The sequence below is a fragment of the Scophthalmus maximus genome, chromosome 11 (genome assembly GCF_022379125.1).
Source record: "Scophthalmus maximus strain ysfricsl-2021 chromosome 11, ASM2237912v1, whole genome shotgun sequence".
Lineage (NCBI taxonomy): Eukaryota > Metazoa > Chordata > Actinopteri > Pleuronectiformes > Scophthalmidae > Scophthalmus > Scophthalmus maximus.
In genome coordinates, this window is record NC_061525.1 from 19750694 (window position 1) to 19774423 (window position 23730).

The following is a 23730-nucleotide window of genomic DNA, read 5'->3' on the forward strand; positions in this document are numbered from 1 at the left end:
GATTTGAAACATGACTTTACATTTGCTATTATCAAACTACTTGAGACTTTTTTTGTCAAGGAGTTGAGATTTGTCTCGAAGGGACTAGTCCCAAGAGGACTTGAAGCTTCACTTGGACTTCAACTCGCATTGAATGACTTGAGGCTGGACTCAAACTTCTCAGGAAGGTATTGAGACTTGAGCTGTACCCGTCGCCGATGACGTTAGACGCAACTTAAACTTGTCTCAGATGGTTGGAGACTTCACTTGAAATTGTCACAAAGGACTTAAGACTTAGAGCTTTTAAACTTGCCAATGATAATGTCAGACATAACTTGAATTTGCCTTGAGTGGCTTGACACTTTACTTGGTCTTGTCACTAATGGCTTTGAGACTTGAGAGTTTTCTTGAACTTTTCAAGAAGGACTTGACGTCAACTGGTCTCAATGGACTTGAGACTCAAACTTGTCAAATATGCAGTGTGAAAACAGAACCTCCTTGGCAAAGGTCATTAGCATTGGCATAAGGCTTGTTGTCAAAGTGCTTAAGATTTTAAGACTTGAACTTGTCCCTAATGACATCAGACTTGAATTAAACCTTCAAGAGCGTGAGACTTGATTTTAACTTGATTGAAAATGAGACTTGAAATTATCACAAATGACTCAACACTTCACTTGACTTGGACTTTTTCCTCAATTGACTCAAGATTTAAAACTCTAGTAGTTACACAAAGAAAATATCTAACACATAAACACACACACACACGGAGGGAGAGAGACACGGTCAGACAAGGTAATAAAAGCCATTGCTCCTCCACCCTGTTATTTAGTGGCCCTCTCCAGCATGATTTCCACCTATCTAAGATCTATGGCATTTCCCACTCTCGTAAAGTGGAGGTAATGTTGTCCGGGGAGGCTGGAGTGTGGAAATAAAAATGATGGAAAACTGCATGCAGTGTGGTTTTGGAAAGTGTAGGTGTAATAAAGGCTGGTTTCATTTGAGGAGCAGAGGTTGAGGGAAGATAATGTTGCCGGTGATGGACGAGCGATATTCAACAAGAAACTGCCGCCTGCTTCGATTGGGCTTATTAAATTATGATCTCATTAAAATTCATATCTTAGCACAGATTGTGTTGGAGTGGTGTCAGAGAGATATTGTTTATTGTCGGTTTCTGCTTCATTCAGTTCTTCCCTCAGAATATGTCATGTGTCTGTCCCAAAGGAAGCCGTCTCTGACAGCTTTCCCTTTGTTTCCCTCAAATCCATCTTTCTTTTCTCCACCTATTTTTCCTCTTTTCGTATCTGTCCCCTGGAGTGATTCTGTCTCTCACCTACACATTTTCTCTCCCTTTCTTTTTCAGTCTCTCACTTCCTCTGTCCTCTTTCCCGATCCTTTTCATCTATGCACAGTTATCGATTCCCGCTGTCAATAGGTTCCTCCACCTGAATACAAACAAGGCTACTTTGCATGAGTGCCAATCGATATAAAAAAAATCCAGCGATGGCCACTCGACTGCTCCCAATGAAATCCACTGCTGTGAATCTTCGCAGTGTGAGGACCAGAGGAGCGATGGACTCCCTGATGACAACTGTTCTTCGGAGGGATTCGGACACAGTGCACGCTCCACTCGGTGCGGTCTGTCAGGTCGGCTCGGTTGTGGACAATCGTGCATGAAGGCGGCGGGACAGCGGCCACAGTGTTTGAGAGTGAAGCTGTGAGATCGTTGCCCCGAGCTGAGTAAACAAGTCGAGACCCAGAGCTAGACCATGACTCAGAATACACACAAACACGCCGCAAATACGGTGTGTGTGTGTGTGTGTGTGTATGTGTGTTTAGTATAGGTATCAGGTGGACAACCAAAAGAAGAATCGGGTTGAAACTGTGTTTCAAACAGACTATCGGGATTACCCATCCAAAATGTGCGCACGCATGTGTGGTCATCGTGTTCTTTGTAGCCCGGTGGTGCAGCAGAGCTCTAAATTTAGCGTCTCTTTAGAGAGAGTCATCTATCATTCAACACAAACCCTCCCATGAGTGAGGGAAGGGGAGAGAGAGTGTGTGTGTGTGTGTGTGTGTTATAGAGTATGAGAATGAGAATGTAAAACTGAAACAGACAAGGTAAGACAGAGACCTGCTGAACGTTTATGCGTTTCTTTTGCTCTCTTTTCTCTCTTCTGTTAATTCTGGACTCAAACAACAGGACTTATCAGGAGGAAAGAATGAGTGTTGTTCACTAACTAGGTCACTACTGTTGCTTGATGTCTGAGGATAAAGAGGATGAGGAAAACACAGATTACACATTGTGGACTTTGTGGTTAAGATTAAAAAAAAGAAAAGAAGTGTAATAGCATGCGTCTTACTTCACCCATCCAGTGTTGTGCTTGTGGATAAAAAGCCTTCATTAGGACATTAGTTTGGTGCAAAATGGGAGGCAGCTGTTATGTGCTGTTATATGAGCTTGTGGCATCGCGGCGTGTGTTAATGTCTTTTCACCACCAGTGTCTCCTTCCTTTCTTAGCCCTTTTTTTTACCTCATCAGGTAGAACCGTCCCTAAACATCCCGTAGTTTACCAACACGGGGTTTTTGATAACAGTAGTCTGCAGCCGCGCATAAGCAATTTAAAACTTGCCAGCTGCTGCTCAGTGTTTCGATCGTGCTCGGGAGATATTTAGTGGGGAAATGGACCTGGACCAGGTAGACGGTGGTGACTGGGGAGAAGGATCATGCCAAAACTAAAAAAAAGAATGGCAATCAGAGATGGCAGACTTCACCCCCACTCACGTAACGTTGCATGTGAAACTGCGGCATGTGTGCAGATCCAAATACATATCCTGGTTGGACAGTAGGTGTTTTTTTCAGCCTCTGTACCAGAATAAATTCTATTGCTGGTGTAATTTGGTTTGTCTTGCTATCAACATGTCATTCTTCTGAACATGGAGATAATGATTTCATGTTCTGCATTGTTTCGTTGACTGGCATCGCCACCGTGGAGCTGCACTGCTGCTACAGTGATTCAAAAGAGACTGCTACTGGTAGAATTACACAGAACACAGACTGTGGCCGTGATTTCCCCCAGGCTCTTCTAAGTGGCATTGATAAACATGCAGTATATATACGTGCGAGGCAAGTACAGACCGGTCTATGAAAACATTCACTCCCACTGTGGCTGCCTCGATCGTTTGATTTCATATCTCCGCTGAGCGCAGGCCAAACCTGTCGTATGAGCCACGCCACATGGATACTCACTGATTAGATTTCCTGTTTCCCACTGCTGTCCACTGTGAAATCAGAAAAGCCCCCCCCCCCCCCCCGAGTGTTTGCTTGATTGCTTCTCCTAAAAAAGAAGTGTTTTCCATGGGGTATATCCAAAGGTAATGATGTCACTTCCACATTCAATTTAGACTCCTGGTGGAAACATCATTTAGATCTCAATTATCCCAGTGTGTTTTTTTCGCAGCTGAAAGCCTCGAGGTGACTTCTCATTGATTTTCTCCTTTCGCCAAAGTCTCTGCGACCCGTTAGCCGAGGACAAAAAGCAGGCTTTGTTCCAGCTGTACATCCAACATTTCAATTCGTCTCCGTGTGGCACAGTTTATGGAAGCAATGTCGCCACTGACAACCACAGACCCAGTTTGCCCAGGGGCTAACTGAACCCCCCTGGTGGTCTTAGCATCGTCTACTTTGTCCCGTCACAGTTTCATAATGTATCAAAACACTCATAATAACATATAAGATCTCCAACTTTGGGTTTTGCTCTGTTGCGTCATTGTAGAACGGTGTGCTGTGCTCTATTTCCCTCGCTCTCGCTTGGTCGCTGTCTCGCTCGCTCCCCTCTCTCCATTGGTAGCACCGGGAGAAATCCCTCTATGTCGGTGTTCAGTTAAAACATCTATATAACGTTTAATGTGTCCTCACAGGCATCCGGTTCTCTTCATATATTTGGCTGTAGGTATGAACGTTCCTGTCCTGCAGTTCTCAGCAGAGACACTTCCGTCTTATCTGTCGCTTGGGCTCTGTTGCCATGGGAGCGAACGGCATACTCTCATGTCTGGTGATCGCAAGAAAATTCACCTGCTGGTATCATGATTAGTATTTTCATGTAAACGAAGCCCTCATTCACGATCACTTTCCCATCTAGGGGCAATTTGGAGTCTCCAGTTAATTCATTTTCCAATGCACTGTTTAAGAACCACAAGTCTTACTCTGAGTGCATTTTTACCCTAAGTACCCTGGATTAAATTCGCTTTTTTTACGGCTACAAAAACGGCGTTTAAACGTCATGACTGACAGCTGCGACTGACTTGTGGTTGGTCAACCAAGGTATCGGCGGGACCTTGCTACCGTGGCTCCACTCCTCGGTCAACACTGCGCAGGGCTCTGGCTCCAAATGACGGCGAAAGTGCAAGATGGTGGCATCTGTATAAAAGACTAAATATTTCTACTACGGGAGGAAGTGAAGACACGTCGGCCATCTTTCTTTACAGTCGTTGGCTGCTCCAGTCATTATACAGCTGTTTCAAAGGCCTGATTGGATTGTATGAGACTTGAATTATCACATCTGTGATAAAACCGAGGAGGAGATTGTTCTGTGGAAGAGTTTTCTTGGTCGGGGATACTCAGAAGTTCATTTTGTTTAAAAGGAGGAAGTCGTGACAAGGCACGGGGAGATAGCGACTTAATGAAAGTTTCCTTTCATGCCGCGGGGTTTCGGACACAATTATCAACAAGAGGGAGGAAGACGAGAAAGAGGATGTAAAAAAAAAGAAAAGAAAAGAGAAGGAGATTTAAACGGTGCCAGGAAGAAACTGCTGTGCAGCCCGTTTCAAAGATGTATGCGTGCTGCCAGAACCCCTCACTGCAAAGTCCTTTGAAACTTTTATCACCTAAAGTTAAAGAAAGAAAAAACTAAGTCGAATCAATCTAGACAAGAATTAACTCAACACTTATATGTCTTCATTATCCACCGCGAGTCGTCAAACATCCTAATCAATCGCTCCGACTCAAAGTGGCAGAGCAGAAAACCACATCATGTGAGATCTGAACATTAAGCTCTTTTGAATCATCATATTAATAAGTCTGATACATCACAAGCTACATGATGAAAATACTGGGGGGCCCAGACCAAAAATATTATATTTATGAGCTTAAATTACAGATATGAATGAAAGATTAGCTGGGGGATTAAACTACAACTCATGTAAATGATGTTAAAACTAGAATATGGCTCTCCAATTGCAAACTGAGAGCGCTTCAAACTGAAAACTGTCGCCAGGAAGTTAGTCACAGAGCACACATCTACAGGTGATGTTTGTCAGTTTAACTGGTCACTGATAATTAGCATCGTACCTCGGTGAATATTTATCATTTTGTTTATGTATAAGAATATTATGCAAATGTCCTAAATGCCGGTTTTAATGCTTCATTCCCCTTGGTGAGAAAAAACCCTTTCATTCTATTTTCAACTATGTTTGATTGATAAAACTTCATTCGCTCGGCGAGGGCAAGTGTGTGCTGCAGCCCACAACCCTGCAGGCCAACACATGGCTATAGAAGAAAGATACAGGCATCAGTGTGTAAAAATCCCACCTGTGCCGAAGTCCCCGCAACAACCCCCTTTCATGCTCTGCCCACAATGGAGACCAGTGATGTCTGATCGAATCAGCCAGTGTTGCTGCATCTGGATGTCCAGGCTCAGCTGTGTGTCTCTCCTCCAAATCAAATGTCGCCGCTGAGTGAGACGCCCCTTGAGTCGAGGTGACCTGTCTGACTTTAACACGGGATCCTGGATCAACAGACAGCTGCTGCCTTACACACTCGCGCCCATGGAGCTGGAACGAGCACATTCTCGTCTCTCTTTTCTCGGTCTCTTTGTTCAAGTATTCGGCTCTTAGAACGATTGCAGTGTACGACCATGCGATGAGGAATATATATATATATATGCATGAAAATCAGTTTTTACCCTAAGGGTTTTAATTAAAGATGAAATCAGAATCTTCCAAACTGATCCAATTTTGGCTGTGTCTAAAATAAAAAGTAAAAAAATCAAAAAAATCCAGTCTTACTCTACTTAAACCAACATCTCTGTACCAAAGCCTCCTAAAATCCTGGCTGCAATCATTTCCAATGTGACACTGTTTTTTAAAAAAAAATCTCAGGATTGATTTGATTTATCGGAGAAACGGTAAAGAATAGAGAGAATGAAACAACTGGTGGTAACACAATACCAACATGAACAGAGAAGTCGTTAAAAACTTCATGGTTATTAAGTCGGCTGGTGTGAGAGTTCTCCGTATTAATTGGGGTTAATTAAAGGTTCCGCACTTTTTGGGGATTAAGGGAAGGTTTTTTTAGTGCAACTGAGGACTGAATACAAGCAGATGAGAGTAAAGCTTTGAGGAGAGACCAGTTAATGAACTGACCAGAGACTCTCATTTACTTTTAAACCTTGTGCCACACTGTAAATGAACCCCAACGTCTTACCAGGAGTTTTTCAGCATTAGCTCGAGATACAGACCAAACACAGATTAAACCAAGGATGAAAAACAAAAAAGCTCCCAGTGGATGTTTAATCCAGAGATTGGCTCATGGCCTACTTATTAAGTCCACCAAGGTGACCTGACGAATTAACTGAGGTCAATGAGTTTCCTTCGTCCATTTTACAAACACAAGCGTCGTACCTGCTCCAGCTTCCAGTGGAACTCGGCCGGTCGGAACGTGTCCACCTGAGTGAAGTCTCTCCTGAGCAGAAACACCAGGCGGCAGTTGTGGACGTACAGTGAGTAGTGATGACGGTTCATCTCTGTGGGAGCGAGAGAGAAGGAAAGACAGAGAGAGGAGCTGACACCGGCGAGCCAATCACCACACCCACACACTGCCATGTAAAGCTCGTCTGACATCTGGCTCCATGGAACCTCCAGAAAAGTGGGACGGGGGTGAACGTTCAGACAGCTGTTTCCCACAATTTCAAAAACAAACTCATCCCTTTGAGCAAACCTGCGACGACGTTACTGCCTCTGTAAAGCTGGAACATTACAGTTCACAAGTGTTGACGTCAACAGTATCTGGACAACCCTTCTCTGTATGGATCAAGTCTACAATGACAATATCAGAAGATGACGATAAGATGTAGTTGCCACTTTTGGGGATATCTTTGGCTGCATTCGACTTCATGTGTCGCCGCTCAGCGCTGACTTAGACGTAGAGCGTGCTGGTTAGAAATGTTTGTCCGACTTTTTCCTGCGCTGCAGAACGTCACCATGTCACGCGACATTCAAAACATTGCCGGAGCAAGATGGCTACAGTCGGACTGCACCGTTGCGCTCTGAACCACCTCTGTGACGACAGAACTTTGCCCTGATTGGATGAATTGCTTCACTGACATCGCTTTTGACGTGTGTCTTAGGTTTTGTTTTTTCCCGGTGAGTGGAGATGTGTTTGCTGTTGTGTTTATTTCTCTCCAAAAGAGGACGCGATGTATTTGATCTCTCTTCAGTTTGTTATTCACACATGACCAATTTTTACACTGCAGTTGTAGTGTATGGTTCTGAATGAAACACAAATGAAAAGGCTCTCTCTCTAAAAGAGCGCCTCTAGCAGATTTTGCGCAAGTGCCTTTTCCCCCTTTATACCTTAATTCATCACACTGTGTGTCTTCATGAAACATTAATTTGATTTAACTGATATGCCAAAAAGACTTGAGATCGGGCGTTGTTGTTGTCGACTCACTGACGCGGTACAGGAAGTAGAAGGTGTCTGACTTTGACGGCTGTCTTTTTATACTTTTTATACTTTAGCTCAAGTCAGACTGGCTTCCTGTGTCTTACATATTTATCTCTCATTGATTGGCCATCGTGATTGCAAGAATCCCAAATCAGAGGCTTGGATTTGATCAATTAATCCATGCCCTTGATTTGTGGTGTGCGGTGATAATTCCTCTGATCAAATCACACGCTGATTGAAGTGAGTGAAACGCTCGTCAAACTGGTGTTTAATGATGAAAATCTCGCTCATGTTTTCTCACTGTCTCAGTTCTTCCCTGCCCTGTTTGTGGCTTTCTTCTTCATTTCTAAAAATGGCTTACAATATATAGTTATTATGTAGCATAGTATTTTCCTGAAACGGCAAATGTTACTCAAACCCAAGTAAATAGTGTATTTCCAGCTGCAGATTAGTACTCTTGTGAGCATTTCCGGCAGCAGGAATTGAAGTAAAATTACCTACAGTGCCCGTATTGACGATAATAATGAAGAAGCCCATCACCCAGTGCAGCAGAGTGTCTCACTGATGTGTTTTTAACAGTTTGGGGAGAGCCATGGCACAGAGGAATGAGCTAAACCTAATGATGGCTGCACAGAGAGTTACGATCAATTCATTGTTGCCTTTGGTCTTAAAGATTTGTTGAGGAGAGAGTCGATGTGCGCATCAGTTCTCGTCAAGCTCACACTCACCCGTCTTGTCCGAGTTACAGAGTAGCGTCTCCTTCTCGGCTCTGAGTCCGGGACTGGGCCCGTGCTTCATCCACGTCGCTATGGTGAACTGGTCCGTCAGATTCTGCGGCACGACCCAGTCAGGGATCTTCGCCGCCTGCCGCCCGTCGAACCTGAAGATCAAGTCGCTGTCCCGCCCGCTGTCGGTCACCAGCGAAGCCGTCCAGTTGGTGGCGGCGCTGGGGGCAGGAAGAAGGTCGGTGCTGCCCGACGAGGCCCCTGAGGTCACAAAGACGAGGTGTCAATAACAATCACTGCAGATGGGCAGTGTATATTGGCCTAACCTTGGCTATGATTACTTATGAGCAACGCAGATGGCAGGGCTTAATATGTAATCAATGGGCCGAGATGGATAGAGGATGTGGGTATTGATTCATGGCAAATGAAACTGACTTTCAAATAGAAAGAGATGAGAGTCATCGTTCACAAACTCCCAACATACTGTAGCTCGCCGCTGAAAACACGTTCCTGTATGGGAACAGAGGACATATTGACGGAGGTCACACAAAGAAAGACGACCCCGTAAGGAGTTGGCGAGAAGGACAGCGAGTGGTGTGAATCCGCCAATCACATGAATTGTTTACAGCAGACAACTTTCTTAAGTGACGCCCGACGAAAACACACTCATCATCACACCGACTCATCCCATTCCCCTTCCTCTTCTCCCCCTTGTCAGAGAAAACTCCATCATTCTTTTGACACAATAACCTCAATACGTTGCGTCCTGAACGATCTCTGCTTTCCAACTGTCACCTTGACAAACGTTATTTTTGCCACGTTGCTCACCTTGCTCCTCAACACATCTGACGTGCCCTTACCAATCCGTCTTTGCCCCACGGAGACAGTGAAAATCACATTTAGTGCGTTTAAACCACATTTATAAATCATTTGTAACAGCTTATGGGTGGCGATAAATCAAAGCCATTCGCAAAACATGCCGTTCCCGAGAAAAGAAAAGGGCGACGTCAGTGTTCACCATGTCTCCCTTGTCCGGGCAAACAACGGCAACACGTATCTGCTGACGTCTGCTAATAACACAACATTAGCACATTAGTTGATGTTTTCCCTCATCCTTAAAGCTCATTTTCTCTTCCTCTTACTCATGCCACTATAACTCCAGTAATTACATTCCCTCAGTAAATAAATACGCATCGACTTCTCCGAGAGCGTCTGCAGCCTTTTTTTCTGTGCCCGATGTCTTTGTACATTATCTCAAATTGATTGTGCTCTAAAAAAGCAATTACAATTTATTCTATTCGCTATCAGATAATGATTATGAGCTACCTGAAAAGGACTCTTTAGCGGTAAACCATGCGTGGACTGGTGAGTCGGGGGAGACAGGGAGGGGGATGTTATGCATCCAGGATGAGCTGGGAAAGGGGCTTGTGAAGGCCGTTAGTCAAAGATGATGACTCCAGCCCCCCTGCTGGCGGTGCAGCGTGGGCGGGGGAGTGGGGGAGCGGGAAAGCTCGGCTGCTTTGTGGCCGCTCTGGGCGCCGACACGGCACCTCGGCTGCTCATCAGTCACTGAGGGGAAAGCGGGGCTTCATCCTGGGAGGCTAATGCCCCCGCTCTGTCACATCATTAGTGACACAGCTTTAAGTTGCCATTCTGGTGCCTTCGTTTTTGCACAGGGGTTTACCAGGGACACGAGCGGGGATGAGAAGGCAACACAGATCGAGAGCTTTCAGATGTTGGTTTTAAAAAAAGGCAGAGAGAGAAGCCTTGGGCCCCGTCTGACCCTGGCACTCAGACCGCGAATCCGACCGGCGCTTTTAGCTACAGCTTAATTCCAATTCAATACACTGACTTTAAGTTTGCCGCCTCAGTCAGAGGTCACCTTTGATCGCCCATCTCCTGTATATTCTACATATCCATCACTGTCCAAACAGCCACAGGTCCGGCACTCAATTGATTTACTGCTTCAACGCCAGGGATGTGCTCACCATCTCTCTTGATGTTTGTCAGTCACAAGAACAAGGACAATCATTAAATATTATTCATAACACAGAAATATGCTCTTTTCTCTTTCTGGTGAAACCAACCACAGAGCTTCTGTAGAGATTTCTCAGAGTAGGTTTCCCGGTCGCAGCCCTTCCCGATGTGGCTGGTCTGCAGCTCCACTGTGGTCCTCACCGACGACAGCGGCCCCCCACAGGTCTCCAGGTGCATCTTGGGAAACAGCTGCTTACTTCCCGTTCCAGGCTCATAGTCCTCTCGTTTATTCCAACCTGGGGAAAATAGGGAGATGGAGTGACAGTGTTAAGGACAGAAGAGGGTAAACATGCCGAGTCTTCTCTCCAGAGTGGAATCACCGACCGGCTGCAGTCATCGGGAATCGGGAGTCTGACTTACTACTAGTTTGTTTTTGTCGCTGCACATGTTTTGCCTTGTTTGGTCCATTTAGACCACCATACAAAAAAAGACTCCATTTCCAATTTCCCACTGTCAATGATATTTCGAGCATCATAACTCAATGTCCTTCCAGCAGAAAGTGCTCGGCTAATGAAATTGCAGCATTGTTGTAGGAGTGGAGTACTTGTATTAACGGCAGTAGTCATTATGCTGTCAGTGTCTGTCCTGTCAGCTGTAAATTGTGTTTTCTGTGTGGGCAGGCTATTATTTTGAGCGTCAGGGATGTTTTTGCTTCTCCATCATTTTTTTTTTTGTCCAGCCTTTGTGATGTGAATTTGTGTTTGTCTTCAGTCGCCAACGGATATAGCAAGAATTAGCTGCAGATCTCTGTTGCCAGTTTGGTGTTTTTATGAGTAGGCTATACTGTTTACAGAGAGCTGATCTCACTCATTATCTCAGTTTAAAAAAAAAAAGGCATTCTGTTAATGTTGTCCAAATATATATTTCAACGTCTCATTTTCAGAAGCCTGCCAGTCCAGAAACCTTCATGTGTTGTACAGCAGCGTTCTTTCACCATGGCTGCATGAAAGTAGTTCTTTAAAATCAAACTGCAGCAAATCTCAAATCCAACTCGCGACCATCCTATATCCCATCAATGCTGCTCGTGCACACAGTCCAGCTCCTATCCATCTATCCTTCTATCTGTCTATCTCGCCATCGAGCATCGCTGGCTGGTAGCTGGAGGCATAAACATGAAGCCGAGCTGACTGGAGCAGAAAAAGAGGAACAGCCCTTTGTTGCTCACCAGCCTGTTAAATCTGCCATGTTCGCTTCCTCGCACACTCACCACCTTGTGCTCAAACAAACACAAACACGCACACACAAACACATACACACACACACACACACACACACACACACACTCACTCACACACACTGCATCTGTTGTGCAGTTGATTCACCTCCTCCAGACTGCGATTACCGCGAGCTGCTGCAGTACTGTTACTATGGGACTGTTGGTGACTGTGATGAGAATAGGCACAAACGACTGGGCACGATGAAGAAGAACAAAAACACATTGATGAGCGCAAGAAGAAAAAGGGACACGGGCACAAAAGGCTCTACACATCTACACATTTCTCTAGCCTTATCTCTCGCACATTTCTTTTGCATTGTTACTGTATGCACTGTACATAGAGCTCTGTCCTCCCATCTGTTGTTTGCACGTCACCTTCTCATGCAATGCCTTTGCATCCTTGCATCAGCGACGGCACAGTGGAAGCTCAAAGCAACAACTGGCAACATTTGGCTTTGTATGATGGCAAAGCGGAAAGCTAACCTTGGTTATCCTCTCTGTTACAGCAACATTTCGTCAGTTATTCTTCCACTGGCTTTTTTCTCTCCTTCGGCCATTAGCCAATTGCTAAAGGCCACGATACATCCCCCAACTGTTTTATCCCATTATTTATCTCTTATCTGCCCTCTTGCCTAGGGTTAGTTGAGACAACTGATACCACTTCCAAATCTGTGTGAAGATACCGAGGGTATAAATATTTTCAGGCAACCAGCATCTCTGACCGCGGTTCCCCAGAAAGTCACAGCGGTTTACAGTCATCAACTCGCTCGCTGGGATTTCTCCAGGGGGTTTTCCTTCTGCATTCTCACATGGGCTCGCTCGAACGTTCTCCAGAAATTTTACTAGGGTGTTGTCAGGAATAGTTCCGGACAATGTCTGGTGCAACATTTGCGTTCTCATTTACCGCCCCTCTGGAAAAGTTCAAGGAAATGTACGGACTTCAGTGTATGTCTGAAAGCATCTTAGGATGACTCACCCTGTCCTGGCTCTAGCTTTATATTGGACACACAGATTGGTGTGCAGACTTTAGATTGAAGCTGGAAAGGGGAGGGTAGCAGGTGCCTTGGTAATAACATACTCCACAGACAACCGGTGAGTCAAACGACCTGAGGACTTGGCTTTAACACTGCATTGGCTCCACATCCAGAGAGGGAGGCGGGTATGAGGCAGAGCCCGGATAAGGATACATGGGAAGGAGCTGTGGCAAAGTGGAGGGATAAATTGGGGGTAATGGGTTAAGCACACAGTTTGCATATAGATATGTGAGGAAGGGTTTGGTTGAGGGTGGAAGTGGGCGATTAAAGTTTATGAGTAGGAGAGAATCGGGCAAACAGGGAAGGCAAATTGTGCCGGCTCTGGGGAGAGATTAAGACACTTGTGTTCTCATCACCTCTTAATAGATTTTAATCTCAGGGAGTGAATGCCTGTAGCTTTATTTTTCTGGAGGGGGCAGTAACCAGCATCCGCTCACTAATGCCGGTAGCTTCAGACATACAGTATATGGATACACATAGAGTAAGGCGGTCTCCCGTCTGAATGCAGGACATTTCATTAACATATTCATACCCCAACTGGGTAGCATATCTTTTTTAGACGTGCCATGAGGTCTATCAAATAATTCACTGAAGCTTGACAGTGTTTATTTTCCAGCAGGTTTTCAAATGTTGTGGGGAAAACCTTACTTTTCTGTGTCACGTTCAATCTATTTTATTGGCTCCTGAAAGAATGGGATGTTCCTTTATGGAAGCTCAAATTTGCGAAACTCTGTTCTCTTATATCAAATGACAATGTAGATTAGTGACAGTATGACAGGGGTCACTCATAGTCTTTGCACCTGAATCTGCAGCCAACCTCAACTTTATTGAGCTTACAGCGAGTCCACTGCTCAGATGTGCAGTCAGTTGACTTCCACGGTTGAGTTCACTCTCACGGCACTAAAAGCAAAAAGTCAATGTAGTGAGTTCCCCGCACATTGTGGCACCTGATGCCCGCCACACACAAAGGTTTACGGCCAGAAAAAGACTCACCACTAAGCAAAAACAGCTTACTTCTAATTTCATACAGTAGCTTGGGCTTGGATAAGGCCAATAAAAATCGTTTCACTTCGCCAAAAGCCCAGTGGACTTGCAGCCCACTGCATTGTGGTTTCACGGACAAAACAATAATCCGCACATCTATAATCAGTGCCAAATTATGAATGATGTCCTTTCTGGATGACAAAAACAATATATTGCACACCTCTATCACCACCCTCCCTGCCATGGATTTTAAGCACAGATGCTCACTGGTGGTTAAGGATGAATTAACTTTGCAAGTCACCTGAAAGAACATGGATGCTTTTAGTCGTATGTTTACACCCCTGTCGCATTTTTTTTCAAAACAAACATTTTCCTCTACGTCTCCGCCTCTCTTTTGACTCAACCTGCTCCATTGGACCCTGATCGGGCCTTGGTTGGACACAATTGGACCAAATCACTCTCAACTAAATAAGCATATCGCATAAACACAAAAATTGTACGGGTCCGACATGTCCACATAAGACAGTCGTGATATTCCAAGCTAACAACACAAGCTACATATCAATTGAAAGCTGTGAGTTCACCGATTCCCAATTTATCATAACTATCCGATCAACCATCATCGTATAAGCCGCTGAAAAAGAGCGTATAAAACAATGTTCATATCAAAAAGTGACATCAAAATGAGATTTGGAATCACATATGCTACATGCTAATCATGAAGCTATGAAGCCATGTGGCACATGCACAGAACTTGTAACTTTTCTTTTTTTCAAACGAAGGGGATGATATCATAACACTGGGTAGTGCAGCTCAACTTCTCGTGTATTACAACCGAAATGTTTTCACAAAAACACATTTCTTCTTCACCGGTTTTCACACTTCCTTCAAAAGAGGAACATGTTCTTGTTGATCTTGTTCCACCAGTCAGAAACACGGGGCTGAAACCGCCTCAGTCGGTTCCTGAGCTGAGCCGCATTTTTGTATCTGCTAAATAATGCATTCCTGTTTAAACGTCTCTGTAGGACACTGCTGCTGGCGACGGTGTCGCTCGCAGGTGCAGCACGAGCTCTCGAACTCCCTGACAGCACAAGCAGGAGAAACACATGCACACATCGAGAGACACATCCTGAAAAAAACAACCCGGAAAGTACTCGCACTCTGTGATCCAGATGCCCACGGACAGAGGCGCAACACATACGCAGGCATACGCTCATTGCTGATGCACAGGCACAATAACTCCGAAACACAGACTCGCACCGAAGCCCAGCCGTCTCACAAGCAGTGTGGGTTTAATAGGAAGCTATTTGGTCTCTATTGAGTTGTGTGCTTGCCTGCAGTACGCCGAACTGAACTCACACAGCGAGCCCCAGAGTACTTCTCTTTGTGCATACGAGAGGAAGACGAGAGGCAGAGGAAGAGAATGGGGAAGTGAGGCCGACATGAAAACGACCATGTGGAGCTGCTTCGCCAGCGCAGGAGAACAAACTCCTCACCGCGGCTGTGATCATAACACAATGGAAAACACTTTTATATGCATGTGTGTGTACGTGAACGTTTTTTTTTGTTTCGTTTTACACTTGGTCGCAACCTGCGAATGAAAAGATGACAGTGTTATTCCCCATGGAAATGCAATGCACTGCTAATTATCACTGGAATTTTTCACGTAACCACTGATACATGATGTCAGCCTATGAGGAAGATACTGTTATACTGTATTAACACACGAGATTCTTTGAACACGTCTAATGTAAAATGACTGTTCAATGGAACTGCACTGCACTTTACATGCAGAATACTGATAGTGACGTAATTCCTGTAGCTTTATTTTTATTCTTTACCTTCGGCAAGAAGGTTGTGTTTTTACCTGTTTCTGTTCGTACTACTATTTCGAATTACCGGACCTTTTTCTTTTTCTTTTTCCCCCCAATTATTTGTCTACCATAAGAGCTTCAGATGTGTAGGATTGTTTGGCCTTGGCGAGGAAAAGCGCCTCTTGTGCCATTCTTGTTTGAACTTGATTCAGGACATTCTTTGACTCAAAAGAGTCCAGTGCACAGTCGGAGATGGAGTCAGAATTAGCTGCTGAGACTGGTGAGTTGTACTTCACCGGCACCTCTGCACAGCCCCTGATCCGTGGAGGGTCCAGATCTAAAAGTTACCGCAGCGATCGCTGCAATGGTTAATAAGTTAATAACTTTTCATCTGCTACATGAGAGGTTGACCTGAATGTAAAAAGTGACAGTGATGTTGTCTCAGGTGTTGTGTGTACACAGTGTACTGTTGTGTATCTACAGACATACAGCTGAGGCAAGTTTGCGGCATCTTCCTTCAACAGAAGGGAGTGAAAAGCAGAGAGAGAGAGAGAGAGAGAGAGAGAGAGAGGGGGAAGAAAGATGGATGGAGGTGCTTAAGAAAATGATGCATCATCACACTTTCACGCTGTTCCCCATCTCTGGGGGATGTTGAAGAGTGTGCATGTGTCTCATCAGTAAGTTCTTGCGTGCGCTTAAATGTGTACGTAGAAATGTGGATGTGTACCGATTGTGTTAATATTTTGTGTGTGTGTGTGTGTGTGTGTGTGAGCGTGCGCATGTAAAAATGCTGACACGATGCTCAGTAGTCGGGGGGGGTCGTCATTACTCGTCCCAGCCATCAGCGGGAGAGCCAATTTCCATTTAAAAGAGCCCCGCTCTCCTCTTTTCCTTCCTTCCTTTCACTTTCCCATTCCACTCCTCCACCTATGTTTCCTCCACAAAGTGTCATCTTTCTGATTCATCCTCTTCTTTCCCCGACCACCTCTCTTTCCCAACAATGCCCCGAAAGTATTCATTTTAATGAGTTCGTGCATGCTCTTTGTGCGATCCAAGAGACTTTGATCTTTTATTTTTTCTCCCAAAAAGTTGACGTGTAAAATGGAGGGTGGTGGAGTTTTGATGGAAGCACGACTTCATGCATCTACATGGAGGAGGGGTTTGTCTAATGTTTTCAGGTGAAACTTTACACATCAGTATGATTTCGTGATTCCCCCGTGTAGGAGCATTTTGTCTCTTCGAGACGAGTTGGGAAACATCATGAATACGATGCGCATGATTCGCCATCACAGTTTAAATGTCACAGCATAAATGCGAGATCTGCTCACAGCGCAGGAACCCACCGGTCGGCTCCGCGGGCAGCCGAGGAGACAGAAACACAATTCTGTCATAATAATCTTATAAAGTTTTTTAATGGGATAATTTTCTGAGAGAGTGAAATTACACTGTTTCTCATTCTGCAGGATTTTGCGGGAATCCTCCCACAAGACCCCAATTTCGTGTCCAGAGTGAGTCTAATTCTTCTGCTCCCTTTGAGGATCGAGTGAAAATGACAGTTTAATCCTGGTTGTTCAAAGTGAAGACACTGAAACCGTTCGATGAAAAGGAGCCAGGATGTGCTCTACCTTCTCCGCTCTCCGTCTTTATTTTTCTACTCTGCTCACGGTGGCAGCGGACTGAGCAAACGACTCGGGACGTCCACGTCCTCTTATCTGCTCGTGGAGGATCCTGAGGGGAATCCGAGGCCGGTTGGGATAAACCATTCAATCCCTGCAGCATGTCAGCTTCAGGGCCTGCTCCCCTCGCAGGGAGGTTTTCCGGCTTGATGTTCTTTAGTCACTTTACTCGAAGGTTGTTGCCACAGGTGAGGTCAAAAACGCAATATAACTTGAGATCGATTGGTAAAAATGACATGTCAACTTCCACTCTGTGACTGCAGCACCGCTCCCTCCCCTCAACAAAACCTGTCCTCCAGGTGTAAAAATCCATTTCCCCTTCTCTTCGTCGTCATGGTTGTTCATTGTCGCCTTGGCGATGAAGTGGCACCTCAACAAGGACCGAGGAATGTAATTATTCGCATGTAGGATTTTGTGGCTGCGGTGGTCCATCTTTGCAGTTGGGTACGGTTCTTTTTGGTGTAACCCTCCCAGGAGAAGCAAGACAATATTAACCAGAGACTGTGTCTCATTGAAACTCATTTTCATTCTGTGGAGACGTAGCGTGTCTCCTCCCGTTTGCCCCGTGTCCACGTTGACCCTCGTTCTTTGATGGTCAAGGCTTTTATCGTAAATCTCTCTGGTCCTTTCTGGGAACGGGTTGGTTTTGTCCCTTTTCCACATGAACGTGATGGTTTAATCGAGGGAGGAGACGTAGAGGGAAACCTTGGGTCCATAAACAAAACGAATGTCCCCACTTTAAAGACTTTAATGGCTCCGAGGCCAGGCAAGTCCGCGACGTGGCGAAGAGGAAAAAAGGGCATCCTGACCCGCGGATTCTTAAAGGACTGAGGGAAACGACTTTGTTATATTTGCGGTTGGCTGAGGACACAGAGGAGACAGGTACGGTGCTGCACCAGTGTGCAGGGGGGAAGTTCTGAAGTTAAGTGTCTTCCTCTCACCTACTTCAGGGCTGGTTCTGACATAGTTCAGTATCAGATGAATCTACAGCTGTTTCCACACATGAACTCTGGGTGGAGCACGCGGGAGGCAGGACGTGACGATAATTCAACTGTGGAAAGCAAAGGTTTTTCTCGGTACAGTCATCAACACGCCCACTCGCTTGCTATGGATTTTCCAAAGATTCCCATTACTTTTCACATGAGCTCACGCACAGACATTTTTTTGGGAAATTTGACTGGTCTGGGCCTCGCTGGAAAAGTTTCATAAAATAAAACGTCTCCAGCCAGACATTTGCGGACATTTGCCGTGTCACATACAGCCCCTTTGGCCACACTTCAGTGCATGTCTGACAGGAGCTCGTGTTGCAGGAGCGTCGGCAATATTGCGTCGCAGAGGGTTAAAAGAAAAACCATTCGCGTGTGAGATTATTACTTTGTACCGTCTGTTCTCTGGAGAATGAGAATTAAAAATTGTGCGAATGTTTCTGACCTCTTGCATCTTTGATTTTGGTTCCTATGAAGATGGAATTGAATGATTCCTTCTGTTGAAGGCTTTAAGAAAACAGGAGACAAACGAACAACAGAGGACATTTTGGCCTCAACTTCTGTTTGACGGTGAAGGCTTAGAGGTTCAGGTTAGAATTCAGTTTAGGTTTAGGGTTAGGGCATTGTGTCCATGATTGTCCTCACAACTATATAGAAAGACAATCGTGTCGGTGTGAGTGTGTCTACTGCAAGTGAAAGTGGAGTAAGAGGAGGATCTGGTGACTGTGATTTACGCTGGAGACTTCTGGATTCCTACTTCAAACTAGCACACAGCATCAGAGAAGAAAGACGGATGGAGAGAACAGAAGTAGCACGAGGGTGAACTGATAAGACGGATGGCAAGATGAGAGGGAAGAAAGGAAAGTGAGATAGAATCAACCCCACCACGAAGAAGAGGAAATAAAGAGAACAAAGTAAGGGTAAAAAAGAGACATAGGCGCAGGACATAGGCGCATGGGGCGAAAAGGAAACAATGGAAGTAATAAGGGAAAACCAGAGAGGGGATGAAAAGGGCAAGAGCATCAGCCAAGACGGCTTCAGTGAGAGATTGGAGAGGAAGCTGGAGAGGAGGAGGAGGTCAGAGGAAATGGGAAAAGGAAGTGCCCAGCCATTTATTTTTCTTTTCCCCTCTTTAATTCATCCTCTTCCTACTCTTATCAGAGATCAGGACCATTGGCTGCCACACACACACACACACACACACACACACACACACACACACACACACACACACACACACACACTGGAGATAGGAGCAGAGAATGCAACTCACCTCCTCAAAAAGAGAAAATGCCTGAGAGTCTGTGTTGATCTCAGACTCTCAACTTTCCACCAGCTTTATATATATATATATATATATATATATATATATAATGAAACCCAATTTGAGAAATGCCTCATTGATTTGCCATCTGTCTGCCATTCGCCACAGTTGAGTTCGGTCCTGCGCCTGAGTGTTACCATTTTTAATCTTTAAATGAAGACAATTTAAAAATGACATCATCTTTCTCATGCTGTTGAATTAATAATCAATAGAACAACACTAATTCTCAATGTAACACACTCAGGAGTTTTGCTGCGAGAGCCTGACTCGGTCTGATATGACAGGTAGCTTTGTGTGGCTAAAGCTGGATTTAAGATTAGTTATTACAGGGCTTATGACTTTTATGGCTCTTCGATACTTGGGGTTAGTGATTATGGATGTGAGGGTGGTTTCGCCGGGCGAAGCACGATTGCATGTGAAGTCAATGCAATGATGGGAGCTCCCATAAAAATGCATCTACGTGAGCTGAAAAGAAAATCTAAGTGTGCATCAGAAATGAGGGGAGGAAGAAAGACGCCGGAGGAAAATAACAGATGAAAAAGATCAGCAGCAGTCTGAGCTGTCAAACACACACACACACACACACATACATATGCATCACAACTTCCAGACGGACAATCATCACTGCAGCACTCCAATCTGGGGCTTATGGCCGAGCGGCCAGGTGGAAGCCTCTCCACCGAGTCTGATGAAACCATGAAGATCGTACTGAGCGTGATGGTTGGAGGACCCTGAGGGCGCTGTCACACCTCCCTCGTTTGGACAGGACGTCCTGACCTTTTCAGTTTAGCCGGAACCAAAAAAATGAACAGGTGTGAAAGGATCCTCGGACCACAAAACACTCACAGACAAAAAACATAGTTTGTTTGCAATTGATTTCTTAAATAGTTCTGAAGTAAAAGGTAGACGCAAGCCCACGTAGGTGACGACGACAGGACGTACGTGTGTCATGAAAAATCTCAGGATCACGCAGGATTTTTGTGTGCAGCTTCGCCCCTGATCCATGTCTGGACACAGTCCTGTCGACTTCATGGCGACAGGACTGTGTTTCTTCCCTGATAAGGTAAGGTATGTGCCTTTCAAAATGTCTAATCAATTGAATTTATTGACAGTGAATAAACCCCCCCCCCACACAACTAAAACACCTCTGTTGCTCTAATCGCTCTAATTATTCCCTGAGCGTTTGGAAACCTCGACTGCAGTCAGGGATTTATTAACTGCCCCGTCTGTCTGTTTTTAGTTTGGGGCTGTTTAGAGGTAAACCAGGATGCTGAGGTATGTGTGCAAGCACCTTACACTCACACGCACGCACGCACGCACACACACACACACACACACACACACACTGGCTCACCGCCATTCTCAAAACACAAAAGACGGATGTGATTATGCAGATTTCTTTTTCCATTAGAGTCGCAATCTGTCACTCGAGGCTTGTGTTAATCTGTGTATGGTAGGAGACATGTATTTGTGTACGCTGTGTGTGTGTGTGCCAGAGAGGGCGTACACAGAAATGCGTTAAGTTCTTCTTTTACAGTTCTGTAGCACAAACGGAAGGTTCATCGGATGCCTGATCAGCACAGGTGGCGCTCATATTTCTAACACACATTGTGAATATGTCAGAGGATTCATTGTATAACTTCTGTATAACTGTTGAATCATCTTAAATATGATAATTAGAAATAACTCATAGGGGTCATTATAACCGTTGACGTCAGACTGTCTATTCTTGCAGAGTGAAGTGGTTCAGCGACTATATGCTAATTTAAAACTGTTCTTACAGGAAAATGTTATTCATAGAATAGACAATGACTTTTTGCTAATGGAGTTTGGTACATGAGGCTGTCAGGCAGATTCTGTGCTGTTTTCATGGCACATGTCTTTTTCCCGGATCAAGAACAAATACATTCATTTAAGTTGATGGAAACTGACCAGAGAGTTTTTCCTCTGTTTTGGTTTGCTGAAAACCAAACCATGAATGTAGTATTTTGTCAAATCTTGGAAATGGCCAGTGTTTGACTTTCTTGCCTGCACATAATGAACTACAAATTAATCCGTCATCCACCGATGTACCGTAGGCCTCACCTTGAAATGTACATTTGAAAAAAAAAGAGGTTACTTTTACATGTGAACTCTTAAGAAGGAAAATCTCCACCTCCACAGGAAAACAGAGACACAGAACTTTTGTTTTCCATGGCTGTTTGTCGTCGGGCTCTGGCCCGTGAGATCGACCATATAAAACTTATTGTCACTGTCAACTGCCTGTTGTGATAATGGAAATTATACGTCACACCAAATAAAACAGATAACCATCCCATCGGGGGAAGAAACAAGGCTCAACAGCGGCCATCATACTCCGCCACTTATCTTCCCCTCTGTCTACTCACTCTATTATTAGTTTTTCTAGTGTGTATGTTCATGTGTACGAGTTTCTCTGTGGCCAGTGGGAAGGTGGAAGATGAAGAGATGAGATAGGAGATTGACTGTAAGAGTTTGAAAAGTTTTAAATTGCTTTCGACAAGCAGAAAAAAAAAAAGTGAGAATACAGCGTCTGGTTTTTGGCATTCTCCCCTCATTGGCTTCCTCTGTGTGATTATCCCAAAGCCAGGATGTAACTCACATGTTTTCAAATGCTGCCACAATAAAAATAGCGTGTTGAGAGGATTGAAGTGATTGCCCCAGTAAAGCAGCGAATTGCCATATGTGTAGGTTGGAAGGGTGGCATCAGGATGGGCAGGGCTTGTCAGCGCTCCAACACCTCGCTACAAGGGAAACCAAGGGGAGGAGAGGTTTCACGTGGTCCTGGAAGAGATACAAGCAGGGGTGGAGGGGGCATGTGCCAGCAGGATGGCGGCGATGCAGCAACAACAACACGCACAGACTCGATACCAGCACGTCGTTGACTCCGAGATGTCTCGGTCAGAGCTCTGGTATGCTGAACCATCAGTTCACCTTGTCGCCTCTCGCCCGGAAACACCAGTCTGCCCAGGTGACGGCAGAGTCGGACCATGGAGCGCATCCTGAGTTGCTGTGTGAAGGCCGACGGGAGGGGATGCTCCCAGGGGCAACGTCAGCAGGTGCCATGAACACCGGGGGGTTTTCAGCAGCGACACAACTACACTCGGTGAGGAAGAAAACTGCCTTTGTGCTGAAGATTATCAAGAGGGGCTGGAAGCTGAAGGTTGACATGGGAAAGAAGTTGAGGTTCTCACGTACCATCAGGCAAGACGTGGTCCTGATGCCAATGATGGTGTAGAGAAGGCCTCTGTGGGAAAGGTGAGAACCAAGAACCAGTGTTGAAGATAGCAATGCGCAGTGTGTGGCTGGCTGCAGGAGTTTTGCCAGCCCTTTAGCTTTTGCATGGCCTTCAAGCTCTTCGGCAGCCCAGGACTCCATGGGAAGAGAACCGTCGGGACACTAATGGATGCCCTACGATCCCCTCATTGCACACAGGTTGGGACCAAATCAACAAAAGAGCCGAAACACCAAAAACCTGCAGGCCACATGTGTGGCAGTGCATTGTAAGATGTGTAAAAGAACATGCTTTATGTTCAGTTGGAACAAATGGAGGGAAACTCTAACTCCAAACGTATCACCAAATCTTTCCTTTTCACTCACTTATTTCTTGCTTTATATTGGATTAGATATACAAACACCTTTACAACTCAGAGTGTGTGTGAGTGTCTGTGTGTGTGTGTGTTGAGTGTGGAGACGATGGCTAATTTGAACAGACAGATTACAGTTTTTTCTACCAAAAGAATTTTTTTTTTTTGGTGTGTGTGTGTGTGCGTGTCTCTGACATTCCCACAGTAGCCTGCCGACACAAGCCCGCCTTTAATTCAACAACCACTAGCCCTATTAAATATCCCCTCATCTGTGGCCGTGGCATTTACTTCTCCCCTTCCATCCCTCCTTTCATCGCCGCTGCCAAATAATGCTCACAGGGATGACTGCTCTTTCATCAGTGGAGAAGTGTGAGTGTGTGTGTACGTCTTTTCGCCATAATCTTGTGCTGAAAGTCCTAATTTGAAAAATGCACTCACAAAAAAATATCCTAAACAGACTTCAAAGACGGGATTATGGCTGAGAGCCTAGAGAGGGAGTTAATGTCACCCTGTACACTGATGACAGCCCCGTCTGCTCGGCGAGCGTGTGTCAATGTGTGTGTGGCGTGCTGATATGTGACATGCACATACACCAAGGGTAAAATCATATGCAGCAAGTATTCAGATCCC

The 23730-nt window shown here is 45.1% G+C and overlaps 1 protein-coding gene across 1 annotated transcript in view; it reads right to left on the bottom strand.

Annotated features, from left to right (window-relative positions):
* The window catches only part of LOC118299628 (calsyntenin-2-like), a 204623-nt gene that overhangs the window by 36576 nt on the left and 144317 nt on the right, over positions 1-23730 (bottom strand). Inside the window, exons 6-8 of the mRNA XM_035623491.2 lie at positions 10512-10697; positions 8428-8685; positions 6658-6779 (exon numbers count right to left, since the gene is read on the bottom strand). Coding sequence (XP_035479384.1) covers positions 6658-6779; positions 8428-8685; positions 10512-10697 — 566 coding nt within the window. The remainder of the gene's footprint in view (positions 1-6657; positions 6780-8427; positions 8686-10511; positions 10698-23730) is intronic.